Genomic DNA, 20,000 nt, shown 5'->3' on the forward strand with positions numbered 1-20,000 from the left:
CAAACGGCTCGTTAGCGTGCTGCATCCATAAAGTGTCTGGATGTGACGCGGCTGTCTGTGATTGGCTAATACTGACTGAAAGACATGAAATCTGCTTCAGAATTTGTGGTATGAAACCGCACTCTGATTGGCTAACAAGGTGTCAGCTATGAACGTTTCACAGCCAGACTCCTGATAACAGCTGATCTTCACCCAAGGTGAGCTCAGAGGCAGCGGTGGGTGACATCAGTGTAGCTGGGTCCGCCTTTTGCACCGCCCGTGGTGCTGATGGATGGATGACTGCGCAGCAGGAAACATGGCCTCTGCGTGCGTTTTCCTTCCTTTGTTTCTGGTGGAAGCGTCACAGCGTCCGTGGCTCACAGGCCTGAGCACGTCCACATGCCCCGTCACTGTGAACGCTGTTATTATGAACTCCATTCAAATGTTGAAATCATGTAAATACAGCATTACTATGATTGTTCCACATTATACACCTGCAGGAAAGCTCGGTCAGGGGAGTGTGTGCTGGTGGGGTTAAAGTGTGGAGCAGTAGATTGACAGGATAATGTTGGTGTCAGCTTCATTCACGCTTCATCTGTGGTGAAGCAGCTTGTGGAGATCGTCCTGTAGGATAAAACACGAGTGTCATAAAGAAGGTGCAGAAACACTCGATTAACCATTAAGCCGTGACGGCTGAGCAGCGATCAGAGCTTCACATCATGTTATCGGTCATAAATCCGTCTGATGGAGCGGCCTCGCTGTAGTCGTGGGTCGTTATCAGCGTGAACAAACACCGAGTAATAACACTCCACTCAGTTTGTGCCACAGATCGGTGTACTGGTCATAAACTGGTGCTGGGAATCTGCCCGCTGTGTTACACACTGGTGCCCTCTGCCTGTGTGTCCGTCTCATTTACAGGAAGGACAAAGGAGGTTTCAGGAGGCAACGGCCAGGAAAAAGATCAGGCTGGACAGGTACATGTCTCCAAACAGCCCCTAATGCACCGTCTCTGCAGCTACATCAGCGTTTGTTGTGCAGCTTTGTGCACAGTGCCATCATCCTGATGCAGCATTCCTCTGTGTTTAGGAAGTACATCATTTCCCGCACGCAGGGGGAGGTGCCTCTGTCTGTTCCCTGGGATCCCACCAACCAGGTGAGGAGAAGCTCCACGCCGTCACCTGTACTGCTCACGTTAGTCCTCGTGGACTCACGGGAGAGAAACTTTCTTTATATACATGTGTGTATTACTGTATTACAAATAAGACAACTTGGCACCTTGTTACTAGCAGCTTGTCACAAACACATCATTAGTTCTCATTTCTGCAGCTGAATCTACCGGACATACGGGACATAAAACAGTATTTTTGCACCAATAAGGTGATTTCCACAGCTGCTCGTCAGCTGATGATGATCCTGTCACAGCCTGTGCTTGAGCTGGACACAGTAAACCTTTAATAGTTTTCTCAGCTGAGTCTCTTCACCCACATCAGCGTCTCAGCTGTGTGTCGGTGCTGCGTCGTCACGACTTGTGGGACGTGATTTCTGTTTCTTTCTTAAAGGATGTTCAGTGATTTGTTCCACTGCAGTTTGTATGATCTGACCGAGCAGACCTCAGCGTGTTCATGTCGTCCCACTTAGCTCCAAACCTGAGCCACAGTCAGACTCCCGCCGTGCCTGCAGACTGATTTAGTCGACTGAACCTCTGACAGGCCGACGTGTCGCACCGCTGTGCTTCACCTTCACTGCAGATGAGAAATAGTGCTGCAGCAGTTTGTCTTCATTTTGCACCCTTAATACTTACACTGTTAGACGGCGCTGATTCATATATAATAAGTAGTATTTGAATGGCGGGAGGCGGCCTGCTAACGCTGAGCTCTGGAGATGAGTTTGTGGTTCCTGTGTTTGTGCTTCCAGGTGTATCTGAGCTTTAACAACGTCTCAGCTCTGAAGATGCTGGCAGCCAGAAGCAGCTGGCGCCTGAGCTGTGAGAAGGACCAGGTATGTGCGTCTCACTAATGAGCTGTTTGTTTGTGTGAGTCTGCCCATCGGCGCTTTATGTTGTGTTCACAGGTTCAGCTTTACACCCTGGAGCAGAAGTCCATGCTGAGTTTCAAGATTGAATGTGAGGTGGACGTTCCTGCTCACAGAGCCTTTGATTTACTCGCCGAGCTGAGCAACAGGCCGAGCTGGGACTCGCATTACAAGTAAGACTCTGGGACTCGTCTGTTTGCCCGTTGCTACGAGTCAAGTTCAGCGGTTTCTGTGCGCGGCCTGTTTCGACTCGCTGCCTCGGTATTGTTCTCCGATTCCAATGATGGACTTTTCTGAGGTTCAGGGTTAAAAATAAGCGACGTGTGGTTTAGGTTCATGCTGCTCACTTTGCACTGAGGCTGACATGTTAAGGTTAAAGTGACATTAGCTGTGAGGGCCTGTCTGTCTCTTTATTCTCACGTTTACATAAAAGGGGAACGGTGGCTCTCCCCCAGCCGAGCCAGCCTGCAGATGAAGCTCATCCTAGCTGCTTAGATTTGCAGCCTTACGCTTTGCATTGATCTCATGACCAGCAGGTGGTGGAAAGAACGTGGTGAGCAGCTCTTGAACCCAAACTCCCCTCGTCTGTGGAGGAGGCGGAGCTTTGTCTCCGATGCCGTCAACACCGTGGGCCTGTGCTGGTGGAGCAGACCACTGTGGGAAATCCCAGTTTTAAAACAATAACTGGATGTTGTGGATCGGTCACTGAGGTATCGCAGTGCTCAGCTTCCCCTGGAAAGTTATTTTTCACAGAGCTGAAAAGGAGGCGTTAACTCACTGTTGAGAAGATCTGGGCCCCCATTCCATCCTGGCTGTGGGACACCGGACCAGATCTTCACCCTCACAGGACGTCTGGAGAGAGGTTTAGAAGTGCTCTGTAGACTCGGACAACCAGGTACCAGGACGGCGTCTGTGGGGTGTATCGCAGCGGTCCATTTAGAAATGGAGTGAAAGCTGTGGCTGCTCCTCAGTAGGAGGACTCGAGGGTGTGTGACCGATCCTGTGTGTGATATTCACGAACAGGATCTCTAAGTGTAGCTGATGTGAGGAGGGCAGCTTCCTTGTTTTTGCAGATGATGCAGTCCTGTTGGCTTCATCACAGTCTGACCCTTAATAAGGACTGGATGGATGGTTCAGAGGCCGTGGTTCTCCGGTGGAACGTCGCGGCAGGAGTCTGCCCCAAGCGAGGGTTTTTAATACGTTGGATTGTAAGGTGGAGCACGAGCTGTTTATGCAGTGATGTGGAGTTTAGATTTACAACTCCATCTAATATGCTATCATTGCATCAGGCCGGGGAGTTTGCATGTTCCCCCTGCGTCCCTCTGGGTTCCCCCCGCGTCCCCCTGGGTTCCCCCCGCGTCCCTCTGGGTTCCCCCCGCGTCTCCCTGGGTTCCCCCTGCGTCCCTCTGGGTTCCCCCCGCGTCTCCCTGGGTTCCCTCTGGGTTCCCCCTGCGTCCCCTCTGGGTTCCCCCCGCGTCCCCCTGGGTTCCCCCCGCGTCCCCCTGGGTTCCCCCTGCGTCCCCCCTGGGTTCCCCCTGCGTCCCCCCTGGGTTCCCCCCTGTCCTCCAGCTTCCTCCACAGTCCAAGACATGCAGTTAGTGGGTTGGGTTAACTGGAAACTCTCGTGTTTAGCCCTGCGACCGACTGGCGACCTGTCCAGTGTGTACCCTGCCTCTAAGACGGCTAGGATAGGCTCCACCCCCTGCGACCCTGAGAAGGATAAGCAGCAGAGATGGGTGGAGATCTGGGTGATGTCATCACCAAGCCCTTTGTTATGTAGTTTTCCCCTTCAGTGTCCCTATGCACGAGCTCCACCCCTCAGCTGGTGAAGCACAGAAGCAGCTGTTTGCCTCTGCGTGGATACCTGTGGAGTGAACTGCAGCTTAGTCTTTAAACAGTGCTGCCAGTCCCCTTTTTAACAGTGTGTATGTGTTTCCTCAAACAGGAAGTGCGAGCTGATTCAGCTGGTCGACAACGATGACTTCATATATCGTGTGGTGACTCCATCGGTGCGTCATGGCGCGATGGGATCTCCCACTGCAGCCAATCAGGCAAAAGGGATTCTCCAGGACTTCATCCTGTTGGCCTCCAAAAGGAAGCCATGTGGCAGCGGGTCAGTAGAGCCAGATCCATCCACCTGTGTCCTGCAGGGTTTCCTGATGCGTTCCCTTTCTGTTTTCCTTCAGAGACCCGTATGTCATCGCCCTGCGCTCCGTGTCCCTGCCCACTCACCCTCCCACTGAAGGCTATAACAGAGGAGAGGTTCTGTGTGCTGGATTCACCATACTGGAGACCAAAGACAACAAGTCCCTGGTGAGAAAAGCAGCAGTCGTACATGTGCTCTTATCACAGCTGGCTGTTATTAGTATGTTGTCTTTCTTTCAGATCAGCTACTTTAACCAGGCGTCTCCGGAGGTCCTTCCCTACATCTCCACAGATATTGCCGGCCTGTCCTCCTCTTTCTACCACACCTTCTGCTCCTGCAGCCAGTACTTGACCAGGAACAGACTGTGACAGTGGCAGCAGCCTGTCCGAGGCTCTCCTCAGCACCAGACGCTACTGTGGGGACAGCCTGCTTGGTTTATGTGGCGGGAAGACTTTATGATCATTTCATGGATTGATACAAAGGTCAGCAGTAACAATCGACGTGTTAAGTGAGTAAAATCAGCCGCTGTGTCAGTGACTGAGCTGCTGTTCATGTTTGTAGGTTAAAGGTACATGACTGTAACAGCTGTACAGGTGTGGGCTTGTACTTAATGCAGGTTCATTTGAACACTATAACTGTTTGCTGCAGTTCAACATGACGTGCTGGTTTAAAACATGAATATTCACTTTTTCCACTGAACTACAATAAAGTGCTGTGTTGTATTTTTCCTTGTTTTAATCGAGTGATGGATGATTTTCTTTGTTGTAAACGTTCAAAAATCAGCATTAAAAGTACCAAGTGAGCCTCTGAGAGCACTGATGCCACCTGTGACACTTTAAAGACACATTTATGGATGCAAATAATGCAGTGCTGCAGTCAGTAAGAGAGGCGGGCTGCATGTGAAATGTTAGCTGCAGCAGGAGAGTGTTTCATACGTGTTCAGCTGCTGCTGAATCACAAACCTCGGACAGGCTCACACAGGCTAAGAGGCTAATTCTGGTTTTGGACTTGGTTCCTTTAATAGAATTTATTATGAATTTTATAATAATCATTGAATCATATATATACAGTATAATGATGTTAACTTCAGCAACCCAAAGCAGCAGCATTTCTATACACACTGAGACTCTGTGGTGACTATAAAAGCACATTTAAACCTGCTCTCAGCCCACACGTGCTCTGATCACTGAGGTAGAATATACAGGCTTCTGCTTGCTCTGCCTGCACGCTGTGCACGGAGCTCCTTCACCACAGTGACAGCTGCACCACCTTTCTTTGTGTCCACCTCAATTATAAAGTCGTATTTGTCCATCATTCCCAGTAAAGCATAAAGCTGCTCCTGCCCCGTGGGCAGCGAGGCTGCATTCAGGTGTAGAGCCACCCTCTGTGACACCGCCGCTGGGATCCGAGGAGGCCATCTGTGCTCAGCCAGGACTACAGTGACGTATGGAAACAGGCGCTCGACTGTGGACACAAAGACCTGGAGCAAAGAGAAGGACGACTATGAAACAGCCTAAAATGACACGTTTCCATCGTCTAACTGGATCGGCACTGGACATTGTTGGAGTGAACTTGAGCTTGGCTGACCAAGCCTGAGCAGCTAAAAAGCCTTCATGACGAACAGAGGATTGCATTTGCTTGGGGACCGTCTGACAAACATGCAGCTTATACAACTGTTCTCTCTGTGGGGGTGTGATAGTTTCCCAGCCAGGGTGGACCCTCGAGGAGGCTCCAACATTTACACCTGCTCGATTCTAGTTGGATGGATTTCCAGCCAGGTGTGTTAAACGTGACATGCGTCTGCTCTGTTCTTTATTAACGTATTGTCTGCAGACACTGCTTCGGGGGGATCAGATGTGCTTACTGCTGTGCTGTCGCTGCTCTGTAAGCCCTCCATGCTGATCCACACAGGCCTGTGGAGCTCGTCGGCCCCGTAGGCTGACTGCAGCAGGTTAAGAGAAGCCTCCAGCAGCTGCTGACTCTGGACCCTCAGGTAAATTCCCCAGGAGGTATCAGCAGCCTGCCCAAGGGTCTGAATAACATCCTGAGAACACACACATGATTGGCCTTAATAAAAATGTAACCTGGCTGGTGGTTGGCTGGTGATCTACAGATATACCTGCAGTGTGAGGAGCTCTGAGCTCCTTCCAGAACCTTCTAGCAGAAGGACTCCAGGTCGACTGCTGTCAGAGGTCACACGAACGACCAGCATCCCGCTGCCCCCACCTGTTAGTGAAACAGAGTATCAGTGTGACTTTAAGGTGGTGCGACAGCAGCATGTGCAGGTTTACAGTTTGACATCATCAGGATGAACAGCTGATCTGTGACATGCTGCATTATCATGAGGTGATGAGGAGACCGCAGCTGTGAAGGGACGGACAGGCTGTGACCACGACTGATACTCAAAGGGCCAAATGTTAGCCGCACCTCTGCAGCAGTCACTTCCCCGTTGTCCAACACGCCGCCTCGGTCCACTGCGGCTTCAAACACTGATTTCTGATCAAGCAGCTGTGCTCTGTATTCTCTGCTCAGCACAGCTGTGAACACTTCTGGCGCTTTCATTTCTACCAAAACAACAGATAGTTTGCGTTTTTCACAATTGTTACTGTAACGGTCAAAATCCCAGGACATCAGCTTTTCTGCCACCAAGAGTCACTAAGAACATCATCCTGATGACCGATGTGAACGAAAGGTTCAGCTGCCACATGACTTCAGTGCATACAGCAAGTTCACTTTAAAAATACCTTGAGAAAAAACTCACGAGGGATCTCTGAATGCTTCGTGGCACAAATGAGGCAGTTTCTTGGTGTTTCTGGCGACAGTGCCCCGCTGTCATTCATGATGTTACCACCAGATGTCGCTAGCATATGTAAAGTACAACTTTGAGAGCGTGCTTTGCCCGGGCGTTTCAGTCTGGCCCGTTAAAATCAGGTTATAAACCCTGAGGTGTAAAACCTGCCTGAAAGCTGACGGAGCAGGGAGGCCCGGCCGGTGACGGGGAGCAAAGGCACAGCCAGGCGGTTCATGAGGTCTGAGCTGTAACCTGGGTGGAGAAACTCCATCAGATCTCCTCCAGGATAGAACCTCCTCACGCTGTCCTGCTTACCTGTGAACACACACAATGAACCAGGAAGAACTAAACAGAAGCAAACTCTTCATCTCAGAAGAAGCTTAAACAAATGCACACAATGAGCAGAAGGTTCAGTTTCCAATGATTTTTCATGTAGTTTTCTAATAATGTTTTTCTTTAGTCTTCAACAACAGTCAGAACTCACTGAAAACAAATCTGTTGATTTGAATAAATCACACACACACAATTATTATTTTACCCAAACATAGTCTGTGTAAGTCTGCTCCATATGAACGCTCCTCACCTACAGCCTGCTTAAATTCTGACAGCGTGGGTTCATATATGTCATAGTAGACTTGCCACGGGTGGGTGTTGTCACGGACAAACAGCAGGTCGCTGACGCTGGGGTTAACAGAGCCCTGCCACAAAGTCAGGCTGAACCTAGACACAAAACATGACAGTCAGTCTGTGGCGCTCATGGGCAGCGAGCAGCCCCCAGTTACTGGTTTGATTAGCAGATTTCCAGTCATTGCCATAGTAAACGTGGAAGTTATCTGTTACCGTGGTGACTGGTTGAGGAGCCAGCTCAGGTGCTGCCAGCCGCTGCGAACCAGCATGGCGTGGACTGGGAACGTCACCTAAGAGACGAAACGTTGACCAGTCAGCTCTGCCGTTCTCCGACACCTCAGAGCGTTCTCATCCCAGCACGCAACACACCGACGATTTGTCCCAGGCGTGTTGGGATGGGAGCGTGTTGAACTGGGACCACTGAAACCTGGATTCACACTTACCCTTTGAGGTACGTCTTTGATCATGTTGTACATTTCTTCCACCGTGGCTCTGGAGTAGGTTTCGTTTGTGAGCTGGTGAATATAGAGGACCTAAAGAAATAAAGCACATACAGCTGTTATTCAGTCAAAAATATAAACCATGTGTTTACCATCTCCACTGTGGAGGCCAGGCCTCCATCACTCTCCATGATGGGATGGCATGTTGCTGCAGGATGCTGTGGTAGCCATGCTGGGTCAGTGTGCCTTCAGTTTAAAGAAATCTCCACCAGTGTCACCAGTAAAGCCCCCCACACCAGCAAACCATCAACCCCATGCTTCACAGTGGGAACCGTGCATGTAGAGACCATCGTTCACAAAGTGGAACCAAAGTTCTCCAATTTGGACTCATCTTGTGTTTCTTGGCCCAAACAAATCTCTGCTTGTTGCTTTTCCTTAGTCGTGGTTTCTCAGCAGCTATTTGACCATAAAGGCCTGATTTGTACAGTCTCTACTCTACTCAGATGTGTCTCTACTCTGTGTGGCATCTATCTGGGCTCTAATCTGAGCTGCTGTTAACTTGTGATTTCTGAGGCTGGTGACTCGGATGATTGTATCCTCAGCAGCAGAGGGACTCCTGGTCTTCCTTTCCTGGGGCGTCCTCATGTCAGACAGTTTCATCGTAGTCTTGATGGTTTTTCTGACTGCACTTGGGGACACATTCAAAGTTTCCGACTGACTGACCTTCAGCTCTTACAGTAATGATGGGCTGTTGTTTCTCTTTACTTAGCTCATTGGTTGTTGCCATAATATGAATTTCAACAGTTGTCAAATAGGTTGGTACACAGCTAACAGCCCTGACTTCTGCACAACACGACTGATGGTCCCAACACCACCAATGAACCCTGACAGGCTCACCTGTGAGGTGAAACCATCTCAGGTGACGACATCATGAAGCTGAGAGAAGGCCGCAGCTCTGTCAACAAAACAAAGGGCGGCTACTCACAGGACTCTAAATGTATTTTAGAGTTATCATTGTTTTCTTTGCTACATAATTCCATATATCTTGCTTTGATGTCTTCAGTATCTACAGTGTAGAAAGTAGTAGAAATAAAGAGAACCATGAAATGAGAAGGTGTCCAAACTCTTGATGGGTGATGCATGTCAACATTAATTCAACTGTCTTTAATTTTAGGGATCACAGGAACATAAAAGCTGTTTTGTCTACTTTAGCTCAAAGGATCTTTTTGAAGCTCAAAGTTCTTCTTCCAGCTTTGAATTCTCTCATAAATGTCACTTCAGGATTCCTTGAGTCTCTTCCTGTTTCTGACAGGAACATTCCCAGAACCTCGTCACATGCCTGGTATAATGGTTCAATGGGGTTCTTACTGCGAGCGTGCCATACCTTCCACCCAGGAGACAAAGTCACATCTGGAAACTTGTCCTGAATGAGTTCCAAAAACCTGAAAAAAGAGGGAGACATAAACATGGACTGATTCTTACGTAGCACTTTCCTGCTCTCCCAAGTCTCCACACCACACTCACCCAGTCACTTTCTTCTAAGCTTTTTAGTGCTTCCTAACTACATTCGTGCTGAGATCGGAGAGCGACCTGGGGCTAGTATCATGCCCAGGGACACTTGGCATGCAGACTGGAGGATCCAGGGATCGAACCACCAACCTCCCGATCAGTCTTTAGATGTTAGACATTTTCCCTTCCTAATTCTGAACTCTGTCCAAGGGTCTGTGTCCGGTCTACCTGCTTCCATTGACTGGAGCTACAAAGCTTGGGACGTTGGGGCCTCTGAGGATGTCTGCATTCAGCCACACAGGTCTGTTTATTCCCTTGTTGCTTTCCTTTTGTTTAAGCAGGTCCAGTGACAAACCCACTGATTCCAGAGCCTTAAAGTCCAACTTGATGCCTGCAAACGAACACGCCTTTAAAAACTGTGATCAGATGGACTTTCTGTGGAAACAGTTCTGATCTGTACCTTTTCCAGAAGCCAGTACAGCATCTAACCATTCGTCGAGAGTGTTGTCACTATATATGTCGGGAGGGTGTGCCATGATCGGCACTGGCTTTTCATCAGGGGTCCCATAACCCATGAGAGTGACGTCAGCTTCCAAGATCATGGTGTCACCTGGAAAGATGAGGCGGTGCTTGTTTTGTCTGTACCTGACTGTAGGTTCAGGCACCGACACCATCAAATAATGCAGTGTTGTCTGTGTGAGTGTTTTTACCCATGAGCGCTTTGTACATGTCCTCCTTGCTGTTGGCTCGGTGAAACCACGTAGCCAAAAGGCCGTCCGCTTCACTGATGTTCCCCGTCTGCACCAAGTACTCCAGCATGTCTCCACCAGAGAACGAGGCAGAAGACGGAGCTGAGGAACACGATTGGACAGCAAGACAGTGACGGAGTCATAGGTACGTAGTCCCTGTCACAGCAGAACTGGGAGCTTTCAGCTAAAACAGCCGACGGTGTGTTTGGGGAGGCTGCTCTTTGTTGGGAGAGCAGCTTGTTTAAAGTTCATTCATTTCTTCAGCTTAAAGATTCTGTCAGCTGAAGCGAGACAGATGGGATTTGGCTTTTAAAGAAGGTTGCAGATACTCATGAAGGCAAGGCAAGTTTATTTGTATAGCACAATTCAACAACAAGGTGATTCAAAGTGCTTTACAGAGACATTAGAAACAAGAACAAATAAAAAGCATGATTTAAAATTGATTAAAACAAGCAAACAAACAAACAAACAAACAAACAAACAAACAAACAAACAAACAAACAAAACAGTATATAAAATCAAAACAGATAAAATCAAAACAGATAAAATCAGTAGTTAAATGTTAGTTTTGAAATTTAAGCTTAAAGTGTGGATTTGGTGCTTTATTCAAATGCAGCTGAGAACAGGTGAGTCTTCAACCTGGATTTAAATAAACTGAGTGTTTCAGCTGATCTGAGGCTTTCTGGGAGTTTGTTCCAGATATAAGGAGCATAAAAGCTGAATGCAGCTTCTCCGTGTCTGGTTCTGACTCTGAATGCTTTTTTCTTAGTGTCTTTTTTAAAGAAGCTACTGTCACATATTACTCAAAGAGACCAAGGTCTAACAGCACAAAACACATCGTGTAACATTATCTTTGTTACACATTTCATGTCAGTTGATTCAAAAGTCACACAGTTCAAAGCAGCCGTGTACTTTTTGTCCACATGACTATGGTCCTGTCATAAGACCAGAAGCCAAATGATGAGCACTCATGCATCATGGCATTGCAATGAGCTGCAGTATGATATCAAATGAACTTTGATCACTGTAATCACTGATTTTAGCAGCAGCAATATAAAGTTGTGATGCTGACACAGCGAGTATTTAAGTGTTACGTTTGGAGAAGGCACACTGCTGGAGGCTGCAGCACCCTGTGAAACCCTGCAACACTGTGGGCTGTTTCACCTGTGCAAAGACATCTTACTGTCGCTGTACACTCAGGTGAACTCTACATGCAGTAGGTATGTATGTCACAACACTGCCAGTCGTGCACTTTGAGCTTCCATTCGACTTTCAGAACCACGGCTAAGCCTACAGTCTGTGTTTGGCCTTATTAGACAGACACGGTGAAGAGGAAGGAGGGGGACACACGCAGCAAAGGGCCGCAGGTCGGACTCAAACCGTGCTGCACGTGGTCGCCTGCTCATCCAACTAAAGCAGCGCCCTGGTCTTTACAGTGAAACGTGGTGATGATTAGGTTAGGTAAAAGCAGTAATGTCACAGTTTACTGATGGTGTACATGACAGCAGTTAAAAAATCCTGAACTGAAACATTTGGAAGAACTATGGTGCAAACAGAAAACAAGAAACAAAGCTTTGGCACGTCTGCTCAGATTTGACTGTTGTTCAGATCCATCCATCCATCCGTCCATTTGCTTCCGCTTCTCCTTTTCAGGGTCGCGGGGGGCGCTGGAGCCTATCCCACCTGTCATAGGGCGAGAGGCGGGGTACACCCTGGACAGGTCGCCAGTCTGTCGCAGGGCCAACACACAGGGACAGACAACCATTCACACTCACATTCACTCGCACATTCAAACCTAGTGGCAATTTGGATTATCCAATTAACCTATCCCCACAAGCTGCATGTCTTTGGACGGTGGGAGGAAGCCGGAGTACCCGGAGGGAACCCACGCAAACACGGGGAGAACATGCAAACTCCACACAGAAAGACCCCGGCCTGATGGTGGAATTGAACTCAGGACCTTCTTGCTGTGCGGCAACCACCGTGCCACCGTGCTGCTCAGATCCAATGCAGAGAAAATGCTTTGAAGGCCACAGGTGCTGCAACCAGCTCCAGCTGGACTCTGATATTATTGCAGTTGTATATAATACAGTATATAAGTACAAAGTACTGTGAAATGTACCTCTGGTGATGAGTAATAAATACATTTACTCAGGTATGTTTCATCATCTGGATCATAAACAAAGTTGCATCATTGTTTTATCATATAAATCGTACATATTGTAAAAATGTACCTGGCGTCTTAGTGAGCAGCACAACAGGTACAACGATGACAGTCAGCAGCACGATGAGCACAACAGCCACAGACGACATTATCAGCAGTCGTTTGGGCAGCACGCCACGCTTCTTTGGGCCTCGCTCCACTCGCTGGTCGTCAGCCTCGGGCTCCATCCTGTGGGGATACACGATTAATGCTCGTCGGTCTATTCTGTGTTAGAAGCAGCATTTCAGCATGTTGTAGAGGTTTACCTGACCTCACACATGCATGTCTCACAAGTGTACATGCTGCTTCATCCATTTTATTAAAGAGCAACTGATTTGTCTCCAACCTGTTTTGCTTTCCTTCTGATCCTCCAGCAGTTCGTTCATCTCTCCTTTTGTCCTCTCCTGCCATTCTCACACGTCTCCTGTCTAGGTTCAAATGTCTAAGAAGTCGGAGACCTCAGGGAGCGCTCGCTCTTCTTTTATACGATCCTTTATCTCAGGTGCAGAGAACAGTTTTCCTTCTGATAAGGCGCACACACTCTTCAGTGTCCACTTGCTGCCTGACGAGCTGTGAAGCTCTTCTGTTATGTAATCTTCACTGTTCTGGGATTACAACACACCTTGTAACAAATCTCCCTCTACATATTTTGTCCGTGTTTGGAAGAATTGTGCATTACTCCACAGTGCCACACGGAAACATGGGAGGGATTATGGCATGAACATTTTCACATTTCTACAAACATGTTACTTCCCACAGGTTCGTGTGTCAGCCATCTGTCTCATAGTTACAGCACTGGTTCCCAAACTTTTTCTGCTGCGCCCCCTTTGTTTTACAAGAAAAATGTTTGCAAATACAAGTAATCTGCAATAAATTACAGGCAGTAAGAAAATAAACTACTAACTCTTTTACGCTGCGTCCGCACCTACACGGGTGTTTCTGAACACGCAGCTGTTTCGTCCACGTAAACGGCGTTTTCACAGAAAACTGGGATTTTTTAAAACCCTTTGTGTTTACGTGTGGACGAGGAATACAGAGTTTGTCACGCAACGTCAAAGGTATGCGCCTTTTTTCACGTCACGCTGTGGCCACGTTATTGTTTACATGAGATGAATGGCAGAATGGCAGAATGATAGAGACGAAATACTGTTAATCTGACTGTCTGCAGGTTTACACGCAGTTACTGTCCCTCTGTTTACAAAGGCAGAGACGTCACGGTGTCATTATTTTACTGTAGTTGGTTTCTCCTGTGTAATAATGTTCAACATTGCATCAATACATTTTTTTTGTTACTGGGAGTTGGCACCCTGTTAGTGAGGTTGCTTAAGCTAAGTACTCTTTAAAATGCCAGAATAGGGAGGATGGAGCAGGTTTAAGTTTATTAGATTGATCAGTGTTGCTGAACTATGAAATATTTTTTGCATACAGGTCTAACAGAATAGCTTTAGTGTTGTTGGTTATTTAAACTTGAGTATGAACTTATACAAAATGCAGCAAGATATTAAAAAACAGTTTTATTGATTAAAAACACTATATCGGATTCATATCAGTATCGGCAGATATCCAAATTTATGATATCGGTATCGGACATAAAAAGTGGTATCGTGCCATCTCTAGTCACTATTGGCGACTCCAATAGGGTTACCTGTCAACTGTGGTGTATGTATGCATGTATGCATGTATGTATGTATGTATGTATGTATGTATGGTGAAAGTCCCTCTTTTTGCTCCTCCCCTCACCTGTGGATGGACGGTGCTGTTACCGTGGTGACAGCTTGGATGTGTTTCAGTCCTGCCTGGTTATCACTGCAGGAATCTTTCACATTTATTACAGGTAATAACTCTGATTTTTCTGTGTGTTATGAACTAAATGTATCCTGATACTCACAGAGATGGATGAGCAGAGGTCACATGATGAAAGAACAAACATGGAGTCTTTGATTGATTTAGATATTTATTGATGAATGCAAACAAACCTGACACTGAACCATCGTCCAGCAGAACAAACCTGATCACATGACCTGCTGACCCAAACAGTGCAAAGCTCCATGGCAACAACAACAAACAGCCTCACATATGTTAACAGAGGCTGTTAGAAGCACAGAGTCTTTACAGTCTTTCTCCTGTTTGGACACAGATCTCTGCACATCTTCATCACAGTTCCTCACAGACGTGCAGAGTGTGTGGATATCAAAGCTAAGTTTCCACCATGTTTGTAGTCTGTACTGGGACTCATGGAGCATCTCTCTATGAGCACTCAGTGAGTCCCAGTTTAACCAGCAGCCTTCACACCACACATCACACAGACATGGAAACTTCAAACCTCAGACTGAAGACACCATCAGAAATAAATAGATTGTGATGAAGATGAAGAACTGCAACAGTTTGCTGTGGTTTCTTCTGTTCCTGTCAGAAATAAGAGTCTGGCAGCACTTTGCTCTCCTTCCACATGTTTAAGGAGGAAGTGAAGAAGAGCGAGTGAGTCGTCTTCCTCTGTGGGCCCAACATCAGGCAGCAGCCACGTATTTTTAAAAACCCAGCACACTGCTTCAGAAACACTGAGTCAGGTGACCAGAGTCATGTGATCAGTGAGGTCTTCACTCAGGACGTCACTGCTTCAGGACCTGATTCAGAGGTTTATAAGGACGTGGATCATTGGTGCTGATGTTGTGTGAGAGCTGGTGAACCATGGGGAACATAAATAACAACCAGGCCATCAGCAGTTCTACCCCCAGCTCTAAAACCTACATAATACACTATACATATAGTTATATAGGTTATAGTATGTTGTATATACACGTAGCTGAAGCAGTTTCATTTGTAGCTTCACGCTGCACTTCACATGTTTGTCCACCAGATGGCAGCACAGAGGCCTGTGTTGGAAAGCTTTGAGTAACCAACCAGGAAATATCTGTGTGTAAAAACAGCAACACAAGAATCCAGGATGAAGACAAGAAACTCAAAGCTCACAAAACAGGTGGAGCTAATTTTGTGACGTGTTTGTGTAAAAACACCACAGAAGTGAATCATCAAAGTTTCCATGTGAGCTGATGATGCTGCTGCAGAGTTTCTGTGAACCTCCTGTGACCCCGCCTCCTCATACAGAGACATCTGATTGCTCTTCAAACTGCATCACGTGGACACATGTGATTGTGTGTTGTATTGATCCCAATGCTGGTATCAGTCCTGGATCAATAACACTGGATGGATGCGTTCAGCATGGAGCCCTGAGCTGTGTTACAGACAAACATGGAAACTGACAGGTCTGTGTCATTCACAGTCTGTAACACTTCTAAACAACAGAGGCTGACCCAAGTGCCTCAGAGCCAGGCACGCTCACATCACAGCTCTCTAAATAAGCCAGTTTCAAAATAAGAGCTGAAAGATGTGTTTGCTTGTGTTAGCTTATTATTGTGGAGACTAACATTCAGTGATCATGTGTTCAGACTCATAATGATTACTCTCAGAAATCCTGATCTTTGTATTTACTGTGTGTTGGATCAATAACTGAGATTCATGGTATCACACAGCTGTGCTGCTGCTGATGTCAGCACATCTGGAACAATACGAGGTATCTGCTAGCAGACTGAGCAGGACGTGAGACCTGTGGACTGTTTAAAGCTGTCCCTCCACAGCTCACTCAGACCTGATCCACACCTCAGTGATATTCTCTGACTTCCTCAGTAGAGACAGAAACCATTCAGATCTGGGACCATCAGCTGACTGATGATGTCACACAGACTGTGTTTTTCAGGAACAGTGATTCTGATGTGAGCCTGCTAGCTGACAGCAGACCTGATGAAAGCACATGTTCACATCTGTGAGGACAGACTGGACTCTTTGACTGCACCTTGGTTCTCCTCAGAGGTCTGTACAGGAGCATGTCCACCCCCACTGAAGATCTCAGTCACTGTGAAACATAGAAAGCTGCTTGTGTGGCCTCTGCCTCACATGTAGATACAGCTACAGGTTTCTCTGTCAGTCAGACTGAAACAGTGTCCTGATGCTGCATCATTCAGCTCTGTGCCCCAGTCAGCATCACTGGGAGCTACCAGTGTTTCTGCCCTTTTCCTGTAACACTACACTCAGCACAGGCTCAGCTGGTATCCAGTGTTGGACTTTGGCTTCAGCTGCTGTGATAGATCCTCTAACATAGATCAGCTCTGCTACATGTTGTTAGATAAGTGCAGCTGCTGTCATGTCCTGATGTTTCTCTGGCTCAGCAGCTTCTCCATCAGAGGTTCACATGGAGCTGATCCAGTATCTCCAGTAACTGTGTTCTGTGCCTCACTGGTTCATCCTTCTGTCTGTGTGACGTCAGTCAGATGTTGAAGTTCAACTCTGTAATCTTCACTGTGTCACAGAGTTCAGTGAGTCCCGTTATTCACAGTATCAATCAGATCATCAGAGAACAGCTGATCAGCAATCAGTGGTGCCAACAGCGCCTCCTGTGGTGAGAGGATGCAATAATGCAATGTAGCATTTTTCCACTCAACACTTGCAGTCATGGAAACTGTCTGTTGGATCTGTGTGACGTTGCTTTCTTGGTTAGAGTTCCTCACAAATGTCCAGATGATTCTTCTAATGAGGCGTCGACCATGTTTGCAGCTCTTTGGAAGAAAACGTCGCCCTTTGCCATCCTTACTTTTCTTTGACTTCTTCAAATGCAGCTGAACTCCAGCTGGTATTTTCTTGGACTTTGCAGCTGTTTCTGGTCATCAGTTCATTCCTGCAAACCTCTGAAGCTGAACAACAATGATGCTGCATTGCTGGCTGATCCCAAAAGGTTGATTCTGTTCATCTGGACGTTTTCAGAAACGTTTGCTCACTGATCAGGTGACTTCTTCAGTCTCAGCTGACTGCAGCTTTACAAGCTTACAAACAGCACATTTGCACAATGACTGAAAGCAGCAGCACCTGATATATATGATACTAATATAATACATATACATATATAATCCATACTAATGATGAAGGAACTGAGCTCACAGTCCATTGTTCATTCAGTGAACTACTCAGTTTATTTTGGGCCTCAGAAATGCTCACTCTGTTTGTACATCACTGTCAGCAATAGACTCATTCTGCTGTGTGGACAGGAACACATGTGACATCACTTCCTGTTTGTTTGTGACTGAAGAGGAAGAAGTTTACAAGGAATCATTTAGAAGAGTTTCAAACATCAACTGATTGAATCCATGAATCTGAAAACGTGTTTGTGAGTGAAAGAGACAGACATGTACAGACTGAACTATCTGTTCAACAGTCAGAGTGTTTCTGTAACAGGAGACACTCTTTACACTCCACTCAGCACAGGGACACTGAGGCACCAGGATTCCAGACTGTAAACCCAGGATAAAGAGTTTGAGTGAATGTGGTGTTGAAGGTGTGGAGGTGGATCAGAGTGTCAGAGGAGACTCTGTAGAAGGACAGAGTGCCAGCAGGACAGTCCACATACACTGCTGCTCTGTTAGAGACAGAGGAGGAGGAGGAGGAGGAGGAGGAGGAGGAGATGGATGTTAGTCTGTTATTGTGCCAGACATAACGAGGACCATCATTATAGCACTCCAGACTCCAGGACTGATCATTGAATCCAAACACACAGTCACTGCCTCCTTTCCTTCTGATGCTTCTGTAACTCACTGATATAAAAACGTCTCCTCTCCACTCGACCTCCCAGTAACAGCGACCAGTCAGACCATCTCTACACAGCAGCTGTTTACAAACATCAAATCTGTCTGGATGATCAGGATATGACTGAACCTCCCTCACATGTGTCACCTTCCTGTTGTTGTCAGACAGTTGGAGGTTTGTGTTCACTGTGTTTGTGTCGATTGTGAGTTGACAGGAATCTGATGGAGAGAACAAACACAATCCAGCTGCAGTTATTGATCCATCATCTGTTCATTGATTGACACTTTGATGATGACTCCTGACATGATGAAGATGGTTGAATGTGTGCTGCTTTGTTTTCATGAATCCCATTAAAAACACACTTACACTTCCTCAGACCTGGTCTCAACCATCGGACTCCAGCAGGCTCCACCCTGAAAGGAGGAGGGGGGTCAGAGCAGCACAGTCAGCATGCACACATGGACATTACATGGCTCTCACACACACACTGTTACACACTGAGCTCAAAGCTCGGCTCCACTGTTTTATTCAAAGAAATCTACATTTATTTATCAGCACATTTAAAAACAGCTTGAGCCAAAGTGCTGCACAGAGTAGAGAGAAAATAGGAAACATACACAGTAATGACTATAAAGACTGGTCAGGATTGAAAGCTACAGAGTACAAATGTGTTTCCAACCGGCTTTTAAAAATGTCCAGTGTTGGTGACGACCTGATGTGAAGGGCGACTGTTCCAGAGTTTGGCTGCAGCCATCGATAAAGCTCACCTCTGTTTTTACGTCTAGTTCTGGTCAGAAGCTGCTTATCTGCAGACCTGAGGGCTCCACTTGGATTCTTTTGTTAAAGAGAGATAAGATGGAGCCAATCCATTCACAGATTTAAAGACAACCAGATCTGGAAGTGGATTCTACCACGTACTGGTAACCAGTGGAAAAAGCTGGTGATGGGTCGTCTAGCACAGACCCACCGCTGGAACCAGACAATTGATGAGGGAGAGAACTGTGACAGCGCCGTTCCTTCACTTGACCTCAGTCGCTCTCGTCTGCTCCCTCGTAACACTGCTCTTTATTGAGGTCACATGAATATGCACAAGTTCATTATGACGTCTTACACAGGTATGAACAAAGAGTACCAGTCTGTGCATAGCGTGTGTGTCTGTGTGTGTTCCAGATGTGACCCTGTGAAGACTCCCCAAAGCTGGTGCTAAGAGTCCAGCGGTCCCCCTAACAAAGGGCTCTTATACTTAACCAGACACAGAGCAGGTGTTCTCCTAAACCATAAATCAGTAAGAGAAGGTACGACCTCTCTCATGACCTTAAGGTGTGTGTGCATGCCAGAGCACTCTGGAAGGCACACAGAGTCTTTACAGACTACTGAGGCTACGTCCACACGTACACGGGTATTTTTAAAAACGGAGATTTTCCGTTTTCGTTTTAAAAAATAATCCCGTCCACACATAAAGGCAGAAATGAAGGAAAACGCTGCCAGGAACATGCCAAAGCAGCAGGTGGCGCTATATTCCTAACCTGTAGAAATGTTGGCCAATCAGAAGTCTAGAAGCCTCGGTGGGAAAAAGTAAACAAAGCTGGGGCATAGAAGCAGAACAGAGTCGTATGTGTGGAGGGACAGTAACTGTGTGTATATGTAAGCATTTAAACACTGCAGAGAGTAGAATTAACAGTATTGTAGAAATTCATTTCACCCAAACAATAACGTGGCGCACAGTGTGACGTCAAAAAAGGCGCACACCTTTGACGCTGCGTTTTCTGCGTTTTCTCCGTTTTTCTCGTCCACACGTAAATGCAAAAACTGAGTTTTCGAAAATATCCACCCTGGTGGATATTTTTGGTGGATAGCTAATAACAGCAGTCTATTTAGCAGTAGCTGCTCACGT

General features: G+C 46.9%; 3 protein-coding genes across 6 annotated transcripts in view; 1 reads left to right on the forward strand and 2 right to left on the reverse strand.

Annotated features, from left to right (window-relative positions):
- LOC146554369 (acyl-coenzyme A thioesterase 11-like) overlaps positions 1–4,878 on the forward strand; it is a gene marked incomplete at its 5' end in the record, with an annotated part of 7,903 nt that extends 3,025 nt beyond the window's left edge. The window contains 7 exons of the mRNA XM_085253236.1: positions 898–953; positions 1,066–1,132; positions 1,894–1,977; positions 2,050–2,183; positions 3,956–4,123; positions 4,197–4,323; positions 4,396–4,878. Coding sequence (XP_085109362.1) covers positions 898–953; positions 1,066–1,132; positions 1,894–1,977; positions 2,050–2,183; positions 3,956–4,123; positions 4,197–4,323; positions 4,396–4,524 — 765 coding nt within the window. The remainder of the gene's footprint in view (positions 1–897; positions 954–1,065; positions 1,133–1,893; positions 1,978–2,049; positions 2,184–3,955; positions 4,124–4,196; positions 4,324–4,395) is intronic.
- Positions 4,879–5,150: 272 nt separating this feature from the next.
- On the reverse strand, positions 5,151–13,450 carry LOC146554370 (protein FAM151A-like). The gene is made up of 13 exons (XM_085253165.1): positions 12,822–13,450; positions 12,507–12,664; positions 10,234–10,374; positions 9,984–10,133; positions 9,752–9,914; positions 9,399–9,456; positions 8,018–8,107; positions 7,788–7,864; positions 7,531–7,667; positions 7,116–7,262; positions 6,276–6,382; positions 6,021–6,200; positions 5,151–5,636 (listed from the first exon to the last, which is right to left on the reverse strand). The coding sequence occupies exons 1-13, from the start codon at positions 12,884–12,886 to the stop codon at positions 5,340–5,342; spliced, it is 1,770 nt and encodes a 589-aa protein (XP_085109291.1). The 5' UTR covers positions 12,887–13,450; the 3' UTR covers positions 5,151–5,339.
- A 4,072-nt stretch (positions 13,451–17,522) lies between these two features.
- Positions 17,523–20,000, reverse strand: part of LOC146554371 (NLR family CARD domain-containing protein 3-like) — a 15,270-nt gene continuing 12,792 nt past the window's right edge. For all 4 annotated transcript variants that reach the window (XM_085253146.1, XM_085253145.1, XM_085253147.1 and 1 more), the window contains 2 exons: positions 18,473–18,519; positions 17,523–18,324 (listed from right to left, as the gene is read on the reverse strand). In XM_085253146.1, the coding sequence (XP_085109272.1) occupies positions 17,780–18,324; positions 18,473–18,519 (592 nt within the window). In that variant the 3' untranslated portion in view covers positions 17,523–17,779. The remainder of the gene's footprint in view (positions 18,325–18,472; positions 18,520–20,000) is intronic.

This window comes from Mchenga conophoros, linkage group LG18 (genome assembly GCF_057382185.1).
Source record: "Mchenga conophoros isolate Kocher_MC1m ecotype Shallow Benthic linkage group LG18, M_conophoros_male_GT1.1, whole genome shotgun sequence".
Taxonomy (NCBI): Eukaryota; Metazoa; Chordata; class Actinopteri; order Cichliformes; family Cichlidae; genus Mchenga; species Mchenga conophoros.